Consider the following 23877-nt stretch of genomic DNA (forward strand, 5'->3'; position numbering starts at 1 on the left):
TTCTAATACACACACACACACACACAGATTGACCCTTGAACAGTATAGGTTTGAGCTCTACTGGCCCATTTATACAAAGATTTTTTTCAATAGTAAATACTGAAGTACTATACAATCCAAAGTTGATTGAACCTGTGGATGTGGAATCATAGATACTGAAGAACTGCATATATAGAAGCCTAACTATAAATTATAGGCAGATTTCCCTCTGTGTGGAGTAAATTGTTCAAGGGTCAACTATAATTATCTTTTTTTTTCAAGTGTAATCTGTGGCTTTAATCTATGTGTGTTAAAAGTCCACCACTATATATGTGACTTAAAATATCTTCTAGTAACTCTATCAAATTTTGCTTTATATACTTTAGGGTTGTGTCCTATTTTCTGGTGAACTTCTTTTTTCTTCTTATACACTGTTATTAATCCTATAATATCAAATCAATGAGATAGCTGGTATTATAATTCCCATTTTACAAGTAAAAACAATGAAGCAGTATTTATGTATGTATATATCTACACAATGATGTATACATATGTACATAATTTTTCTGTAACAATATTAGAAGGTGAAATTGGGCTCCAGATCTGGCTGAAGAGGAGGACCAGTGTTGAGACTAAGAATGATGATGTTAGGAAGTGTGTGATATACTTCCAGGAAAATTATGATACTAAACACCTTCTAGACCCTTAATAGATTATTTTTAAAATAAAATAAAAATACTACAGTTTGGGGGAGACTATTGAAGTGACATATAGAAGTTACATTTCCCTTGTCATAATACTTGTACAATTTAAAAGGAATTGAATTTTAGTTATTCTTTCTTTAAACAGTAAGAGACTCAGAAAATTGAGCTCTACATCTAAAAATTGAGATACAAAATTTTGGAGTAGATTTTTTGTTTGAGCTATTTTACCTTTTTTTCAGATTAAATTAGAGTATGAAGGAACATTATTTTCTGAGTGGAGTGCTCCAGCAACTTGTTCTATAAAAAATAAAAGGTAAGATTTTTTGTGGTGAAAATCAATGTATGTGTAAAAAAACATTCACATAGTGTGGACATTTAGATTCAAGGCTGTGATTTAATGTAAATTTCTTTTCATTAAATAGATGTGGAGAAAAAGACAAAAGTCACTTTGAAAATAGAAGTAAAATGTTGCTATATTTTAAATTTTTCTTATTAGCATACAATGGAAGTTTTTAGGCTTAAAAAGTTGTAGGGGAATCTCATATGCATCTATACTTATTTCTCCTTTCCCTTTTTTTTTTTAAATGCTAGATTACCCAAGACAGAACTACGATGTTCTTCTCCTGGTATTCATGCTATAAAACCAATTGTTTCAGGCCCAGTAAGTTGATTTAAATGATCGATCAGTAGATCTTGAATAATCATCCCTGTTACATTTTATTTTGCCTTTTTTTGAGGTTTTTTACTTAATTTAACCCATTTTAAATGGTGAAGTTGTAACTATAAATGAGGTATTTAAAAATTATTATCAGTATATCATTAGTTTTTAGAAATATCTTATACCAAATTGTTAAGTTATGAACTGCTAGAGTGGTCCCCTGCTTATCTGTGATTATACCTTCTGTGCCCTCAGTTAGCCATGGTCAACTATAGTCTGAAATATTTATATGAGAAATTCCAGAAATAGACAATTCACAAGCTTTAAAATGCAGTTAGTCTGAGTGGCATGATGAATTATCTTGTGGTCCCACTCCATCTCCCCGAGATATGGATCATTTCTTTGTCCAGCATGTCCTACCCATTAGTTACTTAATAACTTTCCTAGTTATCACAGCTATTAATTGTAATATTACTTGTGCTTAAGTAACCCTGTGAACTCTGGTGTTGGAGAAGACTCTTGAGAGTCCTCTGGACTGCAAGGAGGTCCAATCAGTCCATCCTAAAGGAGATCAGTCTTGGGTGTTCATTGGAAGGACTGATGCTAAAGCTGAAACTCCAATACTTTGGCCACCTCATGCGAAGAGTTGACTCATTAGAAAAGACCCTGATGCTAGGAGGTATTGGGGGCAGGAGGATAAGGGGACGACAGAGGATGAGGTGGCTGGATGGCATCCCTGACTCTATGGACATGAGTTTGAGTGAACTCCAGGAGTTGGTGATGGACAGGGAGGCCTGGCGTGCTGTGGTTCATGGGGTCGCAAAGAATCGGACACGACTGAGCAACTGAACTGAACTGAACTGAATTTTACTTAATAATGACCCTAAAGTACAGGAACAGTGATGGTGGCAATTCAGATATGCCAAAGAGAAGCCATAAATTACTTCCTTTAAGTGAAAAGGTGAAAGTTTTTGACTTACTGAGGAAAGAAGAAAGATTGTTTTGAAGTAGTTATTTTATTATTAATTATCATCAATATTTTGCTGGGCTTACTTTACAAATCAAACTTTATGTTAGGTATGTATGTACAGAAAAAGCAGTATATATAGGGTTGGATTGGTACTATCTACAATTTCAGTCATCCTCTGGGGGTCTTGGAATACATATCCCACAGATAAGAGGGGATTATCATATGTGATTTTTACATTAGCTTTTTTATTAGTAAATATATTAAAGCCCCAGTTAACCATCATAATGATAATAGAACTCCCAGCTAAGTGGGGCTAATATCATATACTCCTATGACAATACTCAGAACTAAGAGCCATTTCTAGCAGGTTTATTTGTATTCCACTGCATTTTATTCAATTCAAGAAAGCTATGTGAATGCAAATAAATGAGTGTTTTTGAATCCTCTCTAGTTTATAATAATAATAATAATGAATTTTAAGCATTGACACTGTACTAATTAGTAACAAAATACTAATAGTTGAAGTTTCCACACAAGCGTATCTAAAGTCATTGCTGTGTAGAAGTTTCGTGTGACAAATCCTGCCTTTTCTTTGGGACTTGCGCCTTCTTTTTACTTTTTTTTTTCATAAGTTAATAATTTCCCCAAGTTCTGTTGCTTTCTTTTTACTTAATAATCTTTATTTTCAGGGAACAGGTAGACAGGGTGATGTGGGAGAGGCCAGATGAATGATTGAAAAATACTTGAATTTGGCTTTTTGAGTTGAGTGCTTGCCAGTTTCATGGCACAATTCCTAAAGAAGTAAAGGATTTCTTTCCCTTTTGTTATGTTTTGGAAGTCTACATAAATGCGTAATACATGTAAAAAGTATGCACACACAAATACATATATATATATATATATAGGAATATCTTTGTCATTTATACATAGTGTTATCAGGGCTTATACTCTGTAAGGAGGTACATGTGGCTTAATGGGGCTTCCCTGGTGGCTCAGATGGTAAAGAATCTGCCTGCAATGTAGGAGACTGGGTTCAATCCCTGGGTGGGGAAGATCTCCTGGAAAAGGGAATGGCAACCCACTCCAGTAGTCTTGCCTGGAGAATTCCATGGACAGAGCAGCCTGACAGGCCACAGCTGCAAAGAGTTGGACACGACTAAATGACTCACAAACACACACACACACACATACACACACACACACACACACACACACACACTGACTTAATATACTCAACAGTCATCAGTTATAACAACCTAAAATACCTCCAGGCATTGTCAAACATATCCTTGCAAGCAAATTAATCTCTGGTTGAGAACCATTAAACAGAAAATTAATCAAATTGTGTTTAATTGAGGAAGACTGCCTAGGAAAACTCACTGTTTTCCTTTGTATATTCACAGAGAACAATTCTGTGACCAGATCATAGGGGTCAGGGGTTCAACACGGACCAATTCTCCGATACCAGCTGGATGTCTTACCATTTAAAGTTCTGGCACCATCTACCTAGAGTTAATGTCACATCCTCCAAGTCCCTGGTTGTCACCTACACTTCTGACTGACTGATGATGACGGGTGGTTAATTCAGGTTCCCATAACCTTTTTCTTAGTTTAGATAATTTGCAAAACAGCTTGCAGAATTCAGGGAAACACATTTACCAGTTAAAATGAAGGATATTGTAAAAAAAATCCAGATGAACAGCCAGGTCAAGAAGTATACAGGGCAAGGTCTAGAAGGGTTTTGAGTGCAGGATCTTCTGTCACTGTGGAATTGGGTACATCACCTACTGGCATCAACCTAGAAGCTCTCTGAGTCTCATATTTTAGGGATTTTTGTGGAGATTTCATCAAGTAGGCATGATTGATTATTAGCTCATTTTCCACCCCTTTTCCCCTCTCCATAGAATGGGAGGCTAAACTGAAAGTTCCAAGCTATTAATCATGGATTGGTCTTTCTAGTGATCAGTTCCCAACCAGGAGCCCACCAATAGTTTACCTCATTAGAACAAAAGAAATTTAGGAGCCCTGTGTGAGACACTCCTATTACTCAGAACCACAGAAGTGTTAGGAGCAAGTGTCAGGAACAAGGGTCAAAGACCAAATATTAGCAGGTACAGGGGCAAATATATATATATGTATATGTATATATATGTAAACGATATATATATAATTTCACAAAGACAAATATAACAGAAACAATCAGTCATCTAAATTTATCATAGTTTCTTTTTTTTTTAGGATTTAGAGGAAGAACGCTATTTATCTGTGGACAATTCTCATATTTGCTTTCTATGGTATTATAAGGCTATGTAAGTAATGCAAAAGAAAGGTAATTAATGCATTTTAAAAGTATTTAGCTTTCAGTTCAGTTGCTCAGTTGTGTCCGACTTTTTGTGATCCCATGGGCTGCAGCACATCAGGCTTCCCTGTCCATCACCAACTCCCAGAGCTTGCTCAGAGTCATGTCCATTGAGTTAGTGATGCCATCCAACCATCTCATCCTCAGTCGTCTCCTTCTTATCCTGCCTTCAGTCTTTCCCATCATCAGAGTCTTTTCAAATGAATCAGTTCTTTGCATCAGGTGGCTAAAGTATTGGAGCTTCAGCTTCAGCGTCAGTCCTTCCAATGAATATTCAGGACTGATTTCCTTTAGGATGGACTGGTTGGATCTCCTTGCTGTCCAAGGGACTCTCAAGAGTCTTCTCCAACACCACAGTTCAAAAGCATAAATTCTTCGGTGCTCAGCTTTCTTTATAGTCCAACTCTCACATCCATAGGAAGCTTGGTGACTCAGATGGTAAAGCGTTTGCCTACAATGTGGAAGACCTGGGTTCAATCCCTGAGTTGGGAAGATTCCCTGGAGAAGGAAATGGAAACCCACTCCAGTACCCTTGCCTGGAAAATCCCATGGATGGAGGAGCCTGGTAGGCTACAGTGCATGGGGTCACAAAGAGTTGGACATGACTGGGCGCCTTCACTCTCACATCCATACATGATTACTGGAAAAAGCATAGCTTTGACTAGACAGACCTTTGTCGGCAAAGTAATGTTGCTGTTTTATAATATGCTCTCTAGGTTGGTCATAGCTTTTCTTCCAAGGATCAAGTGTCTTTTAATTTCATGGAGGCAGTCACCATCTGCAATGATTTTGGAGCCCCCAAAAATGAAGTCTTTCACCGTTTCCATTGTTTCCCCATGTATTTGCCATGAAGTGATGGGACTGGATCCCATGATCTTAGTTTTTTGAATGTTGAGTTTTAAGCCAACTTTTTCACTCTTTTCTTCCACTTTCATCAAGAGGCTCTTTAGTTATTCTTCGTTTTCTGCCACAAGGGTGGTGTCATCTGCATAGCTGAGGCTGTTTTTATTTCTCCTGGCAATCTTGATCCTAGCCTGTGCTTCACCCAGCCCAGCATTTCTCATGATGTGTTCTGCATCTAAGTTAAATAAGCAGGGTGACAATATACAGCCTTGACGTACTCCTTTCACGATTTGGAACCAGTCGGTTGTTCCATGTCCAATTCTAACTGTTGCTTCTTGACCTATGTACACATTTCTCAGGAGGCAGGTCAGGTGGTCTGGTATGTCCATCTCTTTAAGAATTTTGCACAGTTTGCTGTGATCTGCACAAAGGCTTAGCTTTAATTAACCACAAATGAATTATCTACATTATAGTTTCCATATAAGTTTTTATTCACCAATTAAGTTATCCTCTGGACTTCCCTGGTGGCTCAGATGGTAAAGCGTCTGCCTGCAATGCAGGAAACCTGGGTTCGATCCCTGGGTCGGGAAGATACCTTGGAGAAGGAAATGGCAACCCACTCTAGTACTCTTGCCTGGAAAATCCCATGGACAGAGAAGCCTGGTGGGCTATAGTCCATGGGGTCGCAAAGAGTTGGACATGACTGAGCAACCTCACTTTAACTTTAAGCTATCCTCAAATGTACTACCCAACTTATATTGAAGAACAAACAGTAAAAATAATAATGTGTGTATGTGTAAGCTGTGCGTGTCTGACTCTTTGAGACCCCATGGACTGTAGCCCACCAGGCTCCTCTGTTTATGGAATTTTCTAGGCAAGAATACCGGAGTGGGTTGCCACTTCCTTCTCCAAAAAATAACAATAGCAACCACTATCTGAACATATACTGCTTCTACGTGGTCATATTTCATGTAAATCAGCTTTGTCAATTTTCATAATAATCAGTTAAATGTCAGCATTACTATCTTTATTATAAATGGGAAAATGTAAGCTTGGGCAGTTAAATAATTTGGAAAAATATATGGAGCTACTAAAAGACAGCATTGAAAATTGGCTGTTTTTTCAGATTACAGGCTTCTTTTGTTTCCACTATACATATTGTTTTCCAAAAGGACTCTCTTAGTTTCTTAGATAGCTCTTGAAACCCTTTTTAACATGATGATGAATGATATAACTAAGAAGGAAAAACTGGTACAAGAAAAAATAATTGCATTATAAAATCATTCAATAACTAAAATGTATCAATGAATCCGAGTTTTTTTTTTTTTTTAGTATCATAGTCAAAGCACTGGATAGGGTATAAGGAACTGTGTTATATGGTCCCTGCTTTCCAGATGACTGTAATGTATTTAATTCTTTTTATCTGCTTAACATCACTTTCTCTGAAGGAAATATCCCTCCTCTATTTTGTGGTGATGGAGAAGGCAATGGCAACCCACTCCAGTACGCTTGCCTGGAAAATCCCATGGGCGGAGGAGCCTGGTAGGCTGCAGTCCATGGGGTCGCGAAGAGTTGGACATGACTGAGCGACTTCACTTTCACTTTTCACTTTCATGCATTGGAGAAGGAAATGGCAACCCACTCCAGTGTTCTTGCCTGCAGAATCCCAGGGACGGGGGAGCCTAGTGGGCTGCCGTCTATGGGGTTGTACAGAGTTGGACACGACTGAAGCGACTTAGCAGCAGCAGCAGCATTTTGTGGTGAAATTATTAATTTCATTTTATTTATGTGGTACTACCTTTACAACCAGGCTTTCCTGTAGCTCAGCTGGTGAAGAATCCACCTGCAATGCAGGAGACCCTAGTTTGATTCCTGGGTCGGGAAGATCCCCTGGAGAAGGGATAGGCTCCCACTCCATATTCTTGGGCTTCCCTGGTGGCTTAGTCGGTAAAGAATCCACCTGCAATGAGACCTGGGTTTGATCCCTGGGTTGGGAAGATCCCCTGGAGGAGGGTATGGCAACCCACTCCAGTATTCTTGCCTGGAGAATCCCCATGGACAGAGGAGCCTGGCGGACTACAGTCCATGGGGTCTCAAAGATTCAGACATGACTGAGTGACTTAAGCACAGCACAGCATCTTTACAACCCCATATTTCTTTGGCCACAGGGAATATTGAATATTAGCATATGACCCAAACCTAACCTATCAGAATATTTATGTCTTTGGTAAAGCATGGTTTTGGCTGATAGTTTGATTATTCTGGTTCAGATGGTCCCTTAAATTCAGATGGCCCTGCAGTTTATGTATAATCTTTGAATTGAAAGATCTGACCACTAGATTTCAGCAAGCCCCACCAACAGAACACATTTACCCATTCTTCTCTGATTTATGGCCACTCTCCCAGAGTCTTACCAAGAAATAAGAATTAAGTCTCTGCTACTAATGAAATTGGCAGGCTTCTGTCCTTGTTGGGAATTTCAGACATGCCAATCACCAGCTTTCCCTCTATCGGTTTTGAACTAACTTAGAAACAGAAAAGGGAAAATTTGGGAATAAAAATCCATGGTAACACTTCATTGGAGAATAGATCCTGCCTCTGTAACCAAAAGGCTACTTTCTCTTTCCCCTAAGGGGAGATCATGGGAACCATCAGTGACTAATACCCATGTATCCATCACGCAAGTGAACAAATAGAACATTACCAGCATGTTAGAATCTGCTTAGGCTTCCCTGGTGACTCAGACAGTAAAGAATCAGCCTGCAATGCAAGAGACCCAGATTCGATCCCTGGGGCTGGAAGATCGCCTGGAGAAGGGAATGGCAACACACTCCAGTATTCTTGCCTGGAAAATTCCATGGACAGAGGAGCCTGGTGGGCTATGTACAGTCCATTGGGTTGCAAAGAGTCAGACACGACTCAGTGACTTTCACTCTCTTTCTTATGCCCCTACTGATCACATCCTATCCCTCAAGAGTTAACTGCTATCCTGAAAACTGTATAATAGATTGTTTGCTTTTTATAGTTTACCAACAATATATAATGGTAATAAATTGTTTAGTTTTGTTTTTGAATGTTATTTAACCTGAATCATATTATAAGCATTCATCTGTGACTTGCTTTTTCTCTAAACATTACAAATTTTGACACTCATCCACGTTTAAACAAGAATCTTTAGTTCTTACATTGTTCCTGCCTGATGGTACTTCATTATATAACTATTTTTGCTTATTCTCCTGCTGATGCATTTATTTGCAAGATAGTGCCTTGCTCCTCAAAATGTGGTCCAAGAACCAGCAGCACTAGTGTCATCTGGGAACTTGTTAGAAATAAAGAATCTCAGCTTTGTTTCATACCTTATGGATTATAATCTGCGTTTTCACAAGATTCTGTAGTCATTTGTATGTAAATTATTTGGAAATAATAATTTGGAAAGTACCAATCTAATGTACATAAATAATGTTTTTCTAGGGAATATTCATAAAAATAAAATTACCTAAATGTAGGATACACATTTGTTCCTCTTTACTAGGTCATGCCTGTGTGTGTGTGTTCAGTTGCTCAGTAAATGTCTGAATCTTTGCGACTCCATAGACTGTAGCCCACTAGGCTCCTCTGTCCTTGGGATTTTTCAGGCAAGAATACCAGAGTGGGTTGCTATTTCCCATTCCAGGGAAACTTCCTGACTCAGGGATCGAACCCACATCCCTTGCGTCGCCTGCATTGGCAGGCAGACACTTTACCACTGTGCCACCTGGGAAGCCTCTAAATGATTTTTAAAAGATTGTCCAAATTTACATCTATACTGGCAGTGGATTGAAGTTGCCATTGTGTTATATCATTACAACCCTTGATATCTGACTTTTAAATTCTTTTCAGTCTAGTAGGTGTGAAATCACATCATTGTTCTTTTATCTTCATTTCCTTAATTACTATGGAGCATGTTTTCATTTATTCATAGGAATTTTTCTTCTGTATTAAATTAGCATTTTAACCCATTTTATTTCTTGGTTTCATAATAATCTGTAAGGTTTCACTAAATTCTGTATAGTTTTGCTTTCTGCAGTTAAATCCTTAATCCACTTGGAATTAGGTTTTGTATATGCTACAAGATAGAAATACAACTTTATTTTTTGTATATGAATAATTAATTTTTTAGATCCATTTATTGAATGATGTGGGGTTTCCCTTCTGACTCAGCTGGTAAAGAATCCACCTGCAAAGCAGGAGACCTGGGTTCAATCCCTGGGTTGGGAAGATTCCCTGGAGAAGGAAAAGGCTACCCACTCCAGTATTCTGCCTGGAGAATTCCATGGACTATCTACTCCATGTTGTCCCAAAGAGTCAGACTTTCATTTCACTTCACTTTATTGAATGAATATTTCCACAAAACCAGCTCTACCATAGATCAAGTTTCCGTGTATGTATGAGTTTCTTCCTGGATTAGCTATTCTGTTTAGCTGATCTATTTGTGTATACTTGAGCAAATTATATTATCTGTATTATTATAACTTTATTTTTTAAATCTTGAGAAGGATAGCACAAATACATGCCTCACACAAACCACAGTTCTTGTCCTCTTTTAGGAACTTCTTAGCTTTATCTTGGGCCTGTTTCTCTTTCTTATAAATTTTTGGAATTGGTTTGTCAATTCTGCAAAAAACCTTAGTTGGGTTTTTTATAATATGTCTGTATATTTTAATAAATTTGAGAAGCCTTTCTACTCCAGACTAATATATAAACCTTCATTTGCTTAGGATTTTTTTTACATGTCTGCCAATAAGATTTTGTAATTTTTAATAATAAAAGTATCAGGATATTTTCATTAGGTGTATTCTTAGGATCAAAATCATCCCCAAGAAAAAGAAATGCAAAAAGGCAAAATGGTTGTCTGAGGAGGCCTTACAAATAGCCGAGAAAAGAAGAGAAACAAAGGCAAAGGAGAAAAGGAAAAATATGCCCATTTGAATGCAGAGTTCAAAAAAATAGCAAAAGAGATAAGAAAGTATTCCTCAGTGATCAATGCAAAGAAAGAGGAAAACAATAGAATGGGAAAGACTGGAGATCTCTTCAAGAAAATTAGAGATACCAAGGGAACATTTCATGCAAAGATGGGCATAATAAAGGACAGAAATGGTATGGACCTAACAGAAGCAGAAGATATTAAGAAGAGGTGTCAAGAATGCACAAATGAACTATACAAAAAAGATCTTCACGACCCAGATAATCACGGTGGTGTGATCACTCATCTAGAGCCAGACATCCTGGAATGGAAAGTCAAGTGGGCCTTAGGAGGCATCACTGTGAACAAAGCTAGTGGAGGTGATGGAATTCAAGCTGAGCTACTTCAAATCCTAAAAGATGATGCTCTGAAAGTGCTGCATTCAATACGCCAGCAAATTGGGAAAACATATCAGTGGCCACAGGACTGGAAAAGGTCAGTTTTCATTCCAATCCCGAAGAAAGGCAATGCCAAAGAATGTTTAAACTACCACTCAATTGCACTCATCTCACATGCTAGCAAAGTAATGCTCAAAATTCTCAAACCAGGCTTCAACAGTATGTGAACCATGAACTTCCAAATGTTCAAGCTGGCTTTAGAAAAGGCAGAGGAACCAGAAATCAAATTGCCAACATCCATTGGATCATCGAAAAAGCAAGAGAGTTCCAGAAAAACATCTACTTCTGCTTTATTGACTATGCCAAAGCCTTTGACTATGTGGATCACAGCAAACTGTGGAAAATTCTTTAAGAGATGGACATACCAGACCACCTGAACTGCCTCTTGAGAAATCTGTATGCAGGTCAAGAAGCAACAGTTAGAACTGGACATGGAACAACAGACTGGTTCCAAATAGGAAAAACAGTACGTCAAGGCTATATACTGTCACCCTGCTTATTTAATTTATATGCAGAGTACATCATGAGAAATGCTGGATTGGATGAAGCACAAACTGGAATCAAGTTTGCCGGGCGAAATATCAATAACCTCAGACATGCAGATGACACCACCCTTAATGGCAGAAAGCGAAGAAGAACTAAAGAGCCTCTTGATGAAAGTGAAAGAGGAGAGTGGAAAAGTTGGCTTAAAACTCAACATTCAGAAAATTAATTTCATGGCATCTAGTCCCATCACTTCATGGGAAATAGATGGGGAAACAGTGAAAAGAGAAATTTCATTTTGGGGGGCTCCAAAATCACTGCAGATGTTGATTGCAGCCATGAAATTAAAAAACGCTTGCTCTTTAAAAGAAAAGTTATGACCAACCTAGACAGCATATTAAAAAGCAGAGATGTTACTTTGCCAACAAAGGTTTGTCTAGTCAAAGCTGTGGTTTTTCCAGTAGTCATGTATGGATGTGAGAGTTGGACTGTAAAGAAAGCTGAGCATCGAAGAACTGATGTTTTTGAACTGTGGTGTTGGAGGACTCTTACGAGTCTTTTAAACAGCAAGGAGATCTAACCAGTCCATTCTAAAGGAGATCAGTCCTGGGTTTTCATTGGAAGTACTGATGCTGAAGCTGAAACTCTGATACCTTGGCTACCTGATGCGAAGAACTGATTCATTTGAAAAGCCTCTGATGCTGAGAAAGATTGAAGGCAGGAGGAGAAGGGGACAGCAGAAGATGAGCTGGTTGGATGGCATCACCGACACAATGGACATGAGTTTGAGTAAACTCTGGGAGTTGGTGATGGACAGGGAGCCTGGTGTGCTGCAGTCCATGGGGTCGCAAAGAGTCAGACATGACTAAGCAACTGAACTGAATTCTTAGGTACTTTATTTTTTTGTTTCTCTTATAAATAATCAAATTTTTTAAATTATAATTTCTAACCAGCTCTTCCTGTTGTATAGAATACACTTTACTTTTGACTGTTGATTTTTGCATTCAGCAATATTGCTAAATTATGATTATTTATGTATTCTCTTGGAATTCAATACAGATTACCCGCAAATAATGATTTTGTTTTTCTTTCTTGTAAGTATGCCTTCTATTCCTTTGATTCTTACTGTATGTCTAGAACATCAAATACAATCTTTTTTAGAGGGGTGATAGCAGGGCTTCTTATTTTATTCACCATCTCAAAAGGAAGACTCTCATCATTTCACTATTTTGCATAATATTTGTTACAGGTTATGAGTTAAACTTTACCTGATTAAGGAAGGTCCTTTTTATTCCAGGCTGGCTATGCATTCTTTTTATGACTTGTTAAATATTCAAAGCGTTTTTCTGCTTCCCCATAAATGTTTGTATAGTTTTTGTCTTTTTCCTATGTAAATCTGATAGATAATAGTTATTAATATTTCTATATGGAGGTGATGGAATTCCCAGTTGAGCTATTTCAAATCCTGAAAGTTGATGCTGTGAAAGTGCTGCACTCAATATGCCAGCAACTTTGGAAAACTCAGCAGTAGCCACAGGACTGGAAAAAGTCAGTTTTCATTCTAATCCCAAAGAAAAGCAGTGCCAAAGAATGCTCAAACTACCACACAATGCACTCATCTCACATGCTAGTAAAGTAATGCTCAAAATTCTCCAAGCCAGGCTTCAGCAACATGTGAACCATGAACTTCCAGATGTTCAAGCTGGTTTTAGAAAAGGCAGAGGAACCAGAGACCAAATTGCCAACATCCGCTGGATCATTGAAAAAGCAAGAGAGTTCCAGAAAAACATTTCTGCTTTAGTGACTATGCCAAAACCTTTGACCGTGTGGATCACAATAAACAGTGGAAAATTCTTCAAGAGATGGGAATACCAGACCACCTGACCTGCCTCTTGAGAAACCTGTATGCAGGTCAGGAAGCAACAGTTAGAACTGGACATGGACCAGCAGAGATTCCAAATAGGAAAAGGAATACGTCAAGGCTGTACATTGTCACCCTGCTTGTTTAACTTATATGCAGAGTACATCATGAGGAACGCTGGGCTGGAAGAAGCACAAGCTGGAATCAAGATTGCTGGGAGAAATATCAATAACCTCAGATATGCAGATGACACCACCCGTATGGCAGAAAGTGAAGAGGAACTAAAAAGCCTCTTGATGAAAGAGAAAGAGGAGAGTGAAAAAGTTGGCTTGAAGCTCAACATTCAGAAAACAAAGATCATGGCATCTGGTCCCATCTCTTCATGGGAAATAGATGGGAAACAGTGGAAAGAGTGGCTGACTTTATTTTTCTGGGCTCCAAAATCACTGTGGATGGTGATTGCAGCCATGAAATTGATAGATGCTTTCTCCTTGGAAGAAAAGTTATGACCAACCTAGATAGCATATTAAAAACCAGAGACATTACTTTGCCAACAAAGGTCCATCTAGTCAAAGCTATGGTTTTTCCAGTAATTATGTATGGATGTGAGAGTTGGACTGTGAAGAAAGCTGATCGCTGAAGAACTGATGCTTTTGAACTGTGGTGTTGGAGGACACTTACGAGTCTCTTGGACAGCAAGGAGATCCAACCAGTCCATTCTAAAGGAAATCAGTCCTGAATATTCATTGGAAGTACTGATGCTGAAGCTGAAACTCTGATACCTTGGCCACCTGGTGCAAAGAACTGATTCATTTGAAAAGCCTCTGATGCTGAGAAAGATTGAAGGCAGGAGAAGGGGACAGCAGAAGATGAGCTGGTTGGATGGCATCACCGACACAATGGACATGAGTTTGAGTAAACTCTGGGAGTTGGTGATGGACAGGGAGCCTGGTGTGCTGCAGTCCATGGGGTCACAAAGAGTTGGACATGACTAAGCAACTGTACTGAACTGAATCAATAAACTTGTATTTCTAGAATAAGCCAACTTGGTCTTGATGAATTATCTTTCATATCCATTTATAGATTCCATTTGCTAATGTTGTTTAGGTTTTTATGTGTGTGAATATACATGAGTGGGAGTGGCCTGTGGTTTTACTCCCCTTGTATATCCAAGACTATGCTAGACTCATCATGTAAGTTAGGATTAGTCTTCCTTTTCTATTCTCTTCACTTGTGGCTCAACTGGTAAAGAATCTGCCTGCAATGCGGGAGACCTGGGTTTGATCCCTGGGTTGGGAAGACCCCTGGAGAAGGGAAAGACTACCCACTCCAGTATTCTGGCCTGGAGAATTCCATGGACTGTATGGTCCGTGGGGCCACAAAGAGTCAGACACGACTGAACAACTTTCACTTTAACTTCTATTATCTGAGAGATTTTATTTAAGATTGGAAATATGTGTTCCTTGAATATTTAATGGTAATTTGCATAGAAATCTACCTGGATCTGGGTTTTTTTCATGTATGTGGGAAGATTTTATAACTATTAACTCAATTTCTTTTTTTTTTTCTTTCCTTGTCTTTTGTGACCTTAACATTTTTAATGGGTAGTGGCCAGGTATTTTGTAGAGTGTTCCTGAATTTGATTTGTCTAACTCAATTTCTTTAATGGTTAGAATGCTACTTTGGATTTCTAATTCTTGTAAAATTCATTTCTGTAGTATTTTTCCAGAAATTCTTCCATGTCTTCAGTTAGCAATATTAGTATCAATTTTTATGTCATAAAATTTCCCATAATATCCTCTTATGTTTTTGTTTAATCTCTGCAGTAGTTGTAGGTATGCCAGTCTTTTATAATTTATAACGTTTTTATTTGTGCCTTCCTTTTGTTTTCTTATTTTTCTTCCTAGAGATATTTTTATTTTATTCATCTTTTTAAAGAACTATATTTTGGCTTTATTGAGTTTTTCTACTGCTGTCTATTTTATCTCAATTTGTTTTTTATATTATTTCTTTTTTTTGAGTTTGTTTTTCTGAAACTTACTAAATTAGTTATTTAGTCTATTACATAGATTTAAGACTTCCTTTTTTTCAAGTATATGTTTAAGGAAGTAAAATTTCTTCTAAATACCTCTATATTGGAATATCTCATAATTGTAATATTTTGTTACTGCTCAGAAATAATAGTCTAAGAGCACTATAATTTGTTTGGCAAACATGTTGAATAGGAATGCATTTTTAATTTACAGACATTAGTCTTTTAAATTATTATTTTGTTACTGAATTCTAACCTAATTTTATTATTATCACAGAAGTGTTAGAATCAGATCTTTGGCCTAGCATGTAGTCAGATTTTATAAATGTCTCCAAGGACCTAAAGAAAATATATTTTCCTATTGTTGGATGGCATATGCTATTTATGTCCAGTAGGTCAGTTGTGTTAAATGTACTGTTCAAATCTTTTGTACTTATTTGACTCATGAGTTGATATTGGCTAAAATTTCCCACTATGGTGGTAGACATGTCACTTTTGCATGTAGGTGCTTAATTTTTTGCTTTATACTTTGAGGGTATCTTTTAGATGCACATAACTTTGAATTATTAAGATTTTTTTGAAGAATTGAAACTTTGTAGTGACCTTGTTTATCGCTTGTAATGCTTTTCTCCTTTTGTTCTGTTTTGTGTTATATTAATACAAAATCTCTTGTGGTGCCATGTAAGTTCTAGGATTATTTGTTCTAGTTCTGTGGGAAAAAAAATGTCATGGGTATTTTGATAGGGGTTGCACTAAATATAGAGATTGCTTTGGGTAGTATAGCCATTTTAACAATTTAAAAATTAACAGTTAACAATTAACTCTTCCCCTCTAAGAAGATGGGATCTTTCCATTCCTTTAAATTATCTTCTATTTACTTTATCAAGGTCTTATAGTTTTCCAGTGTATAGATCTTTCACCTCCTTGGTTAAGTTTATTCCTTTTTTTTTGGATAAGATTTTCAATAGGATTGTTTTTTTTTTAATTTTCTCTTTCTGATATTTCATTGTTAGTTTAAAAATGCAACAGATTTCTGTACATTAATATTTTTATTCTGCTAGTTTATTGAATTCCTTTATTAGTTGTAATAGTTTTTGTGTGGAGACTTTAGGGTTCTTTACATAGAGTATCATGTCATCTGCAAATAGTTTTACCTCTTCCCTTCCAATTTGAGTAACTTTTATTTATTTCTCTTGTCTAACTGCTGTGAAGCTGTCTTATAATTTCTTCACTTCCAAAATCTTTCTTATGTTTTCAGTCTCTTTTTTGAACTTCTCATTTTGTTCTTATACCATTTTTCTAATTTCATTAAATTTTTGTTGTTGTTGTTCTCTCATAGTTCTCTGAGCATCTTTAGAACCATATTATGAATTCTTTGTCAGGCTATTCATATAATCCATTTCCTTAGGATTCACTGCTTGAGTTAACTGTGTTCCCTAAGTGGTGTCATGTTTCCCTGATTCTTCACTGTCTTTGTAGCCTGTGTAGGTGTCTGCACATTTGAAGAAGCAGTCACCACTTCCAGACATCATAGACTGACCTCACTAAGAAAAGACCTCCACCTGTGGTTGTACATGCTGGAGTGTGCTATGACCACCAGTCTGGTGGTATGGGGTGTCATGTGCAGGGTATGTTCTGGCTCTGGATCCGGTGGGGTACAATGTCTCATCAGCTCAGCCCACTAAGGTCCAGAACATTGACAGTTGCATGATGTTTACCAAATGCTGCAGGGTGTCCACAGTGACTGCAAGGGCTATCATAGTCCTCAGCAGTGCCTCCAGGTACAGTAGATAGGGACCAGAGCAGGCAGTAGTGGTGGCCCAAGCCAGGACTCTGTGCATCCTCAGCTTCAGGGGTTAGTTTTAGCTTCCTGTGTGCTGACAGGGGATGTTTTTGACAAACTTCATACTTTTTGAACTTTGGACATATCTGCCTATCAAGATTTTTAGTACTTAGTTTCAGTAGCTTTCTCATATATCAGATTGGACATATGAAATATTATTTTCATCATATGGTCTTAGGAACTTACTGGATGTACATTTACTGATTCCCAAGACATCTTCATTTTATTTTGTACTTAATAATGTACTGAGCACTATGCACAAAAGAAAACACAATCCAGAGTCATTGATTTTTAGAGATTATGTGATTGAAAAAATAACAGCTATCTTTAAAGTGAAAAATTACTTTCTAAAAAACATATAAATAAATGTACAAAGTAATTTGCTTCTTTCAGAAAATTTACACTGAAAGGCTATAAATGAAACATTTGCAGTGCTAACTGATAAATTTTGTCTTGACATAAATTAAAACATGTAAACTCTATAGACTTGTTTTTTTTTTTTGGCCATGCCATGTGGCATGCAGAATTTTAGTTCCTGGAGCACAGATTGAACGTGTGCCCTCTGTACTGGAAACAGGGAGTTTTAACCACTGGGCCATCAGGGAAGTCCCTAAACTATGGACTTTTTAATGTGCATTGATCATGTCAAATTAGCTTACAGTATTATTCAGGAAGAAGTATATAGATTCATGCCCCTCAGCAAAAATTATATTTAATTATGGACATGAGCGCTTTTTTTTTAAACATTTAGCATTTAATCATTTATGTGTCCATAATGGAATATAAGGGCTTCCCAAGTGGCTTAGTGAGTAAAGAACCCATCTGCCATTGCAGGAGATGTAAGAGACACAGGTTAGATCCCTGGGTTGGGAAGAGCCCCTGGAGGAGGGAATGGCAACCCACTCCAGTATTCTTGCCTGGAGAATCCCCATGGAGAGAGGAGCCTGGCAGGCTACAGTCACAGGGTCACAAAGAGTTGGACACGACTAAAGTGACTTACACACAGTGGAATATAAACAGAATATTCTTACTCTTTGGGAGAAAAGTTATGACCAACCTAGATAGCATATTAAAAAGCAGAGATGTTACTTTGCCAACAAAGGTCCATCTAGTCAAGGCTATGGATTTTCCAGTAGTCATGTCTGGATGTGAGAGTTGGACTATAAAGAAAGCTGAGCACCCAAGAATTGATGCTTTTGAACTATGGTGTTGGAGAAGACTCTTGAGAGTTCCTTGGACTGCAAGGAGATCCAACCGGTCCATTCTAAAGGAGATCAATCCTGGGTGGTCATTGGAAGGACTGATGCTAAAGCTGAAACTCCAGTAATTTGGCCACCTTATGCAAAGAGCTGATTCATTTGAAAAGCCCCTGATGCTGGGAAAGATTGCAGGAGGGAGGAGAAGGGGATGACAGAGGATGAGATGGTTGGATGGCATCACCGACTCAATGGACATGAGTTTGAATAAACTCCAGGAGTTGGTGAGGGATAGGGAGGCCCGGCATGCCACAGTCCATGGGGTCACAGAGTCAGACACAACTGAGCGACTGAACTGAACTGATGTTGAAGGTAGATTATTTAACTGAATATTTAGGATGCTGTTTACTAAAATATGATTTTTCTTTTTCCCAACAGAGATTTTGCTCACAATTTAACCCAGGTAAAACTTTAAATTTTTGTATACTTCTTCACATATTACCACCGTATTATTTCTGTCTTCCATATTTACCAGAAAAGGAATTTCAAAACTAATTCTCAACAAAATTTACTTACAGCAGAGGTTACTCAAGGTATGGACTAAGTTCCCCTAGGTCGTTACAAGCCTTTTGAGGAGGTCCACGAGGTCTACACTCTTCCAGCTATATATCTGTCTGAAAAGATTTCCCCCCATATACTTCCACCAGAATACCATATACCAACAGCTTGACTGTAGAAGCACTGATGATAATCCAGCTGTCTCTTATTAAGCCAAGTAGTAAAGAGATTTTACAATGTAAAACAACCATTCTTCTTACTATTCTTTATCTTGGAAAATAATTATTTTTTTCATAAACATGTTGCCATTTCCTACTCCAGGGGATCTTCCTGACTCAGGGATCGAACCCGTATCTCCTGTGTCTCCTGCACTGGCAGGTGGGTTCTTTACCACCAAGCCACAGAGGAAGTCCCCATAAACATGTTAGTTAATATTAATAATAATGGGTTTATTGTAGATGTTAAAATAAATTAATAAATATCTTTAAATAGTCTCAATTTTGTTATATGGTAATAAATATTGATAGGGCTAACTGACATAAAACAAAAACTCTGTGGGATTCTCAATAATTTTCAAGCCTAGAAGGAGTCTTTGAGATCTAAAAATTTTGACATGTGGGTTAGAGGCTGATTTTAATTATGACAGAGAGATGTATTCCAAAATTTGAAAACTGAAATAAGGTGGTAATATTTGGATATTAAAGCTCCATAAATATTTTCATTTTTTTCAAAGCATTGATATAATGGAAAGAAGAGGCAGAAAAATAATAATAATAAATAAAACTTCCTGTATTCGATCAAGATAGTTGAATGAGCTCATGTGTCCGTATGTATCCCTATCCCAATCCCAACTGACATTATAGGATTATTTACTAAAACTATAACAATACAAAAAGAAGAAAGTATTATAAGTAGATAAGGAATTTTAGGATAGAAAATAGAAACTGCTAAAAGTAAAATTTTTATTATAGACTCAAATAATGCAGAATAGCCTCTATCTTACTCAAAACATATAGAAACGCCATTACAAAATATGTGTGTGTATAATATCAGTGCAGACTTTTACATTAATATTGGTATATGTGCATGTATAGAATGTAAAAGCAATTAAAGGAATTTCCTGGTTGTCACAAGTCACTAAAGAAGTAAAATCCAGAGTTAGATAAGGTTGAATTCTGAAGTAAGGTTATTATACAAAATATAAGCCCTGGTGACACCACCCTTATGGCAGAAAGTGAAGAGGAACTCAAAAGCCTCTTGATGAAAGTGAAAGAGGAGAGTGAAAAAGTTGGCTTGAAGCTCAACATTCAGAAAACGAAGATCGCGGCACCTGGTCCCATTACTTAATGGGAAATAGATGGGGAAACAGTGGAAATAGTGTCAGACTTGATTTTTGGGGGCTCCAAAATCACTGCAGATGCTGATTGCAGCCATGAAATTAAAAGACGCTTATTCCTTGGAAGGAAAGTTATGCCCAACCTTGATAGCACATTAAAAAGCAGAGACATTACTTTGCCAACAAAGGTCCATCTAGTCAAAGCTATGGTCATGTATGGATGTGAGAGTTGGACTGTGAAGAAAGCTGAGTGCTGAAGAATTGATGCTTTTGAACTGTGGTGTTGAAGACTCTTGAGAGTCCCTTGGACTGCAAGGAGATCCAACCAGTCCATTCTAAAGGAGATCAGTCCTGGGTGTTCATTGGAAGGACTGATGCTGAGGCTGAAACTCCAATACTTTGGCCACCTCATGCGAAGAGTTGACTCACTGGAAAAGACCCTGATGCTGGGAGGGATTGGGGGCAGGAGGAGAAGGGGACGACAGAGGATGAGATGGCTGGATGGCATCACCGACTTGACGCACATGAGTTTGGGTGAACTCTGGGAGTTGGTGATGGACAGGGAGGCCTGGCATGCTGCGATTCATTGGGTCGCAAAGAGTCGGACACGACTGAGCGACTGAACTGAACTGAGACAAAGGGTGATGTTTTAACGTGTATGAGAATAGAAAATGACGTTTCCAGCATATGGGAGAAAGAGATGCTGAAATAACCTCCCTACATGAAGCTAGGATTTCTTAAAGATTTATAAAATGAAAACTAGTAAAGCTCCACTCTCTGGGTAATTGTAAATAAACAATGATACACCCTTTTGGGGACTGTAAACATACAAGGAGTTATCTTCACAGAGTTTCAGATGGATGTCCAGGTTGAACTGCTCTCAAGAGGTTGGAGAACCTAGAGCCAAGTAGTAAACTCAAAAATGCATGTAGTGAAACACATAGAGCCTAGGCAGAGGTGATGATAAAATTCATTTCATAACCAAGAGTGTATAAGACTCTCTTAGAAAACAAACCCTCTGAAAATAATCTCAAAATAAAAGATATAAACTACAGGAAAAGACATACTGACTGGAATATATACATATAAACTACAGAAAGTTTATACTTTTCAAAGCTAAAGATGAGGATCATTTGAAAGATTATTAAATCCATATTTTGTTTGTTTAAAAGATAAAAGAAGGGAAAGAAACAAGAACAAGGGTTATTCATAACTATAAAACATTGAAGAGCATCCTATATAAATGTCTTATGATGAAGAAATAGGCATCTAAAAATAAAAATTCAGGTTAAATAGAAGACTAGATACAGTTGAAAAAACTGCAGAATTAGTGATGCAGAATGGGACTCATGCAGAATGTAGAACATAAAAATTAAAAGATGGAAAAGAGTTAATAGACACAGAGGATAGACCAAGAGTTTGTCATAAAATGATAGGAGTTCCAAAAGGGAAGACAAATAATTGGAGAATTCTTTTTCTCCAATAATTATGGAGAATTCTCCGGGGCTTCCTTGATCGCTCAGTTGGTAAAGAATCCGTCTGCAGTTCAGGGGACCCCAGTTCGATTCCTGGGTCAGGAAGATCCGCTGGAGAAGGGATAAGCTACCCACTCCAGTATTCTTGGGCTTCCCTTGTGGCTCAGCTGGTAAAGAATATGCCTGCAATGTGGGAGATCTGGGTTTGATCCCTGGGTTGGGAAGATCCCCTGGAGAAGGGAAAGGCTACCCACTCCAGTACTCTGGCCTGGAGAATACTATGGACTGTATAGTCCATGGGTTGCAAAGAGTGAGACATGACTGAGTGACTTTCACTTTCACTTATGGAGTTTTCTCCACAGTTCAAGACATGAGTTCTCAGACTGAAAAACTGAAGTACCAGGTGCAGTAAATAATGAGCAAATGAACTATTTAAAATGCTAATACATCTAAATAAGCATTGACAGTCAAATATTTAAATAATGACTAATGTTTTAACAAAGTGAAATTAAAATAATAGCTAACAAAAATAGAAAATGAAGGAGAATTTGGGTTAGCAACATCGTATCGTTATACATATTCAAGATGAGGATACTGATTAGCTTATATTAAATACGCCAGGAAAAAATTTAGGAACATTTATTAAAGTAATAGAAACAAGTCCATAATTTTTAAAAAGTAGAGTTCTGGAAAAAGAATTTTTAAAATGCTAACAATTCAATAGGAGATAATAAAAAAGAAAAAGAGAAATTAAAACAATATAGGGACACAAAAATAAGATTTAAGAAATAATTTAAATGAATTCAGTAATCAGATGTGACTGGATTAAAATCATCTCCAAAATGACAGAAATCCCATAAATCTGATGTGTATAAAGTTATATAGTTAAAGAGTAACACAACTAGGGTACCCATTCTTGCCACTGTTATTCAACATAATTTTGGAAGTTCTTGCCACAGCAGTCAGAGAAGAAAAAGAAATAAAAGAAATCCAGATAGGAAAAGAAGTAAAATTCTCACTGTTTGCAGATGACATGATTCTCTACATAGAAAGCCTTAAACATACCACCAGAAAATTGCTAGAGCTAATCAATGAATATAGTAAAGTCACAGGGCATAAAATTAATACACAGAAATCCCTTGCATTCCTATACACTAATGATGAAAAATCAGAAAGAGTAATGGGAGTTGATGATGGATAGGGAGGCCTGGCGTGCTGTGATTCATGGGGTCACTGAGAGTCGGACACGACTGAGCGACTGAACTGAACTGAATGAAGGAAACAATCCCATTCACCATTACAACAAAAAGAATAAAATACTTAGGAATAAATTTACCTAAAGAAACAAAAGACCTGTATACAGAAAACTATAAGACACTGATTAATGATATCATCTTTTTAAGATGTCTGTTTAAGATAACACAAATGAGTTTACTACCCGAAGCAATCTATAGATTCAATGCAATCCCTATCAAACTACCAGTGGTATTTTTCACAGAACTAGAAAGAGTAATTTCACAATTTGTATGGAAACACAAAAGACCTGAATAACCAAAACAATCTTGAGAAAGAAGAATGGAACTGGAGGAATCAGCCTTCCTGATTTCAAACTATACTGCAAAGCTACAGTCATCAAGACAGCATGGTACTGTTACAAAAACAGAATTATAGACCAATGAAACAAGATAGAAAGCCTGGAGATAAGTCCATACAACTATGGGCACCTTATCTTTGACAGAGGAGGCAAAAATAAACAATGGAGAAAAGACAGTTTCTTTGATAAGTGGTGCTGGGAAAACTGATCAGCTGTATGTAAAAGAATGAAATTAGAACAATTCCTAACACCATGCACAAAAATAAAATGGATTAAAGACATAAATGTAAGACCAGAAACTTTAAAACTCTTAGAGGAAAACACAGGAAGAACACTCTTTGACATAAATCACAGCAAGATCACCTATGACCCACCTCCTAGAGTAATGGAAATAAAAACAAAAACAAATTAGACCTAGTTAAACTTAAAAGCTTCTGCACAATGACAGAAACTATAAGCAAAGTGAAAAGACAACCATCAGAATGGGAGAAAATAAAGCAAATAAAACAACTGACAAAGAATTAATCTCCAAAATATATAAGCAGCTCAGGCAGCTCAATACCAGAAAAACAACCCAATCAAAAAG

At 37.3% G+C, this 23877-nt stretch overlaps 1 protein-coding gene across 1 annotated transcript in view; it reads left to right on the top strand.

Annotated features, from left to right (window-relative positions):
- CATSPERE (catsper channel auxiliary subunit epsilon) overlaps positions 1–23877 on the top strand; it is a 144610-nt gene that overhangs the window by 5445 nt on the left and 115288 nt on the right. The window contains exons 3-6 of the mRNA XM_055418841.2: positions 923–996; positions 1275–1344; positions 4550–4620; positions 18767–18791. Of these exons, the coding sequence (XP_055274816.1) occupies positions 923–996; positions 1275–1344; positions 4550–4620; positions 18767–18791 (240 nt within the window). The remainder of the gene's footprint in view (positions 1–922; positions 997–1274; positions 1345–4549; positions 4621–18766; positions 18792–23877) is intronic.

Source organism: Moschus berezovskii, chromosome 17, assembly GCF_049115385.1.
Source record: "Moschus berezovskii isolate FMDL1 chromosome 17, NW_MosBer_1.0, whole genome shotgun sequence".
Classification (NCBI taxonomy): Eukaryota; Metazoa; Chordata; class Mammalia; order Artiodactyla; family Moschidae; genus Moschus; species Moschus berezovskii.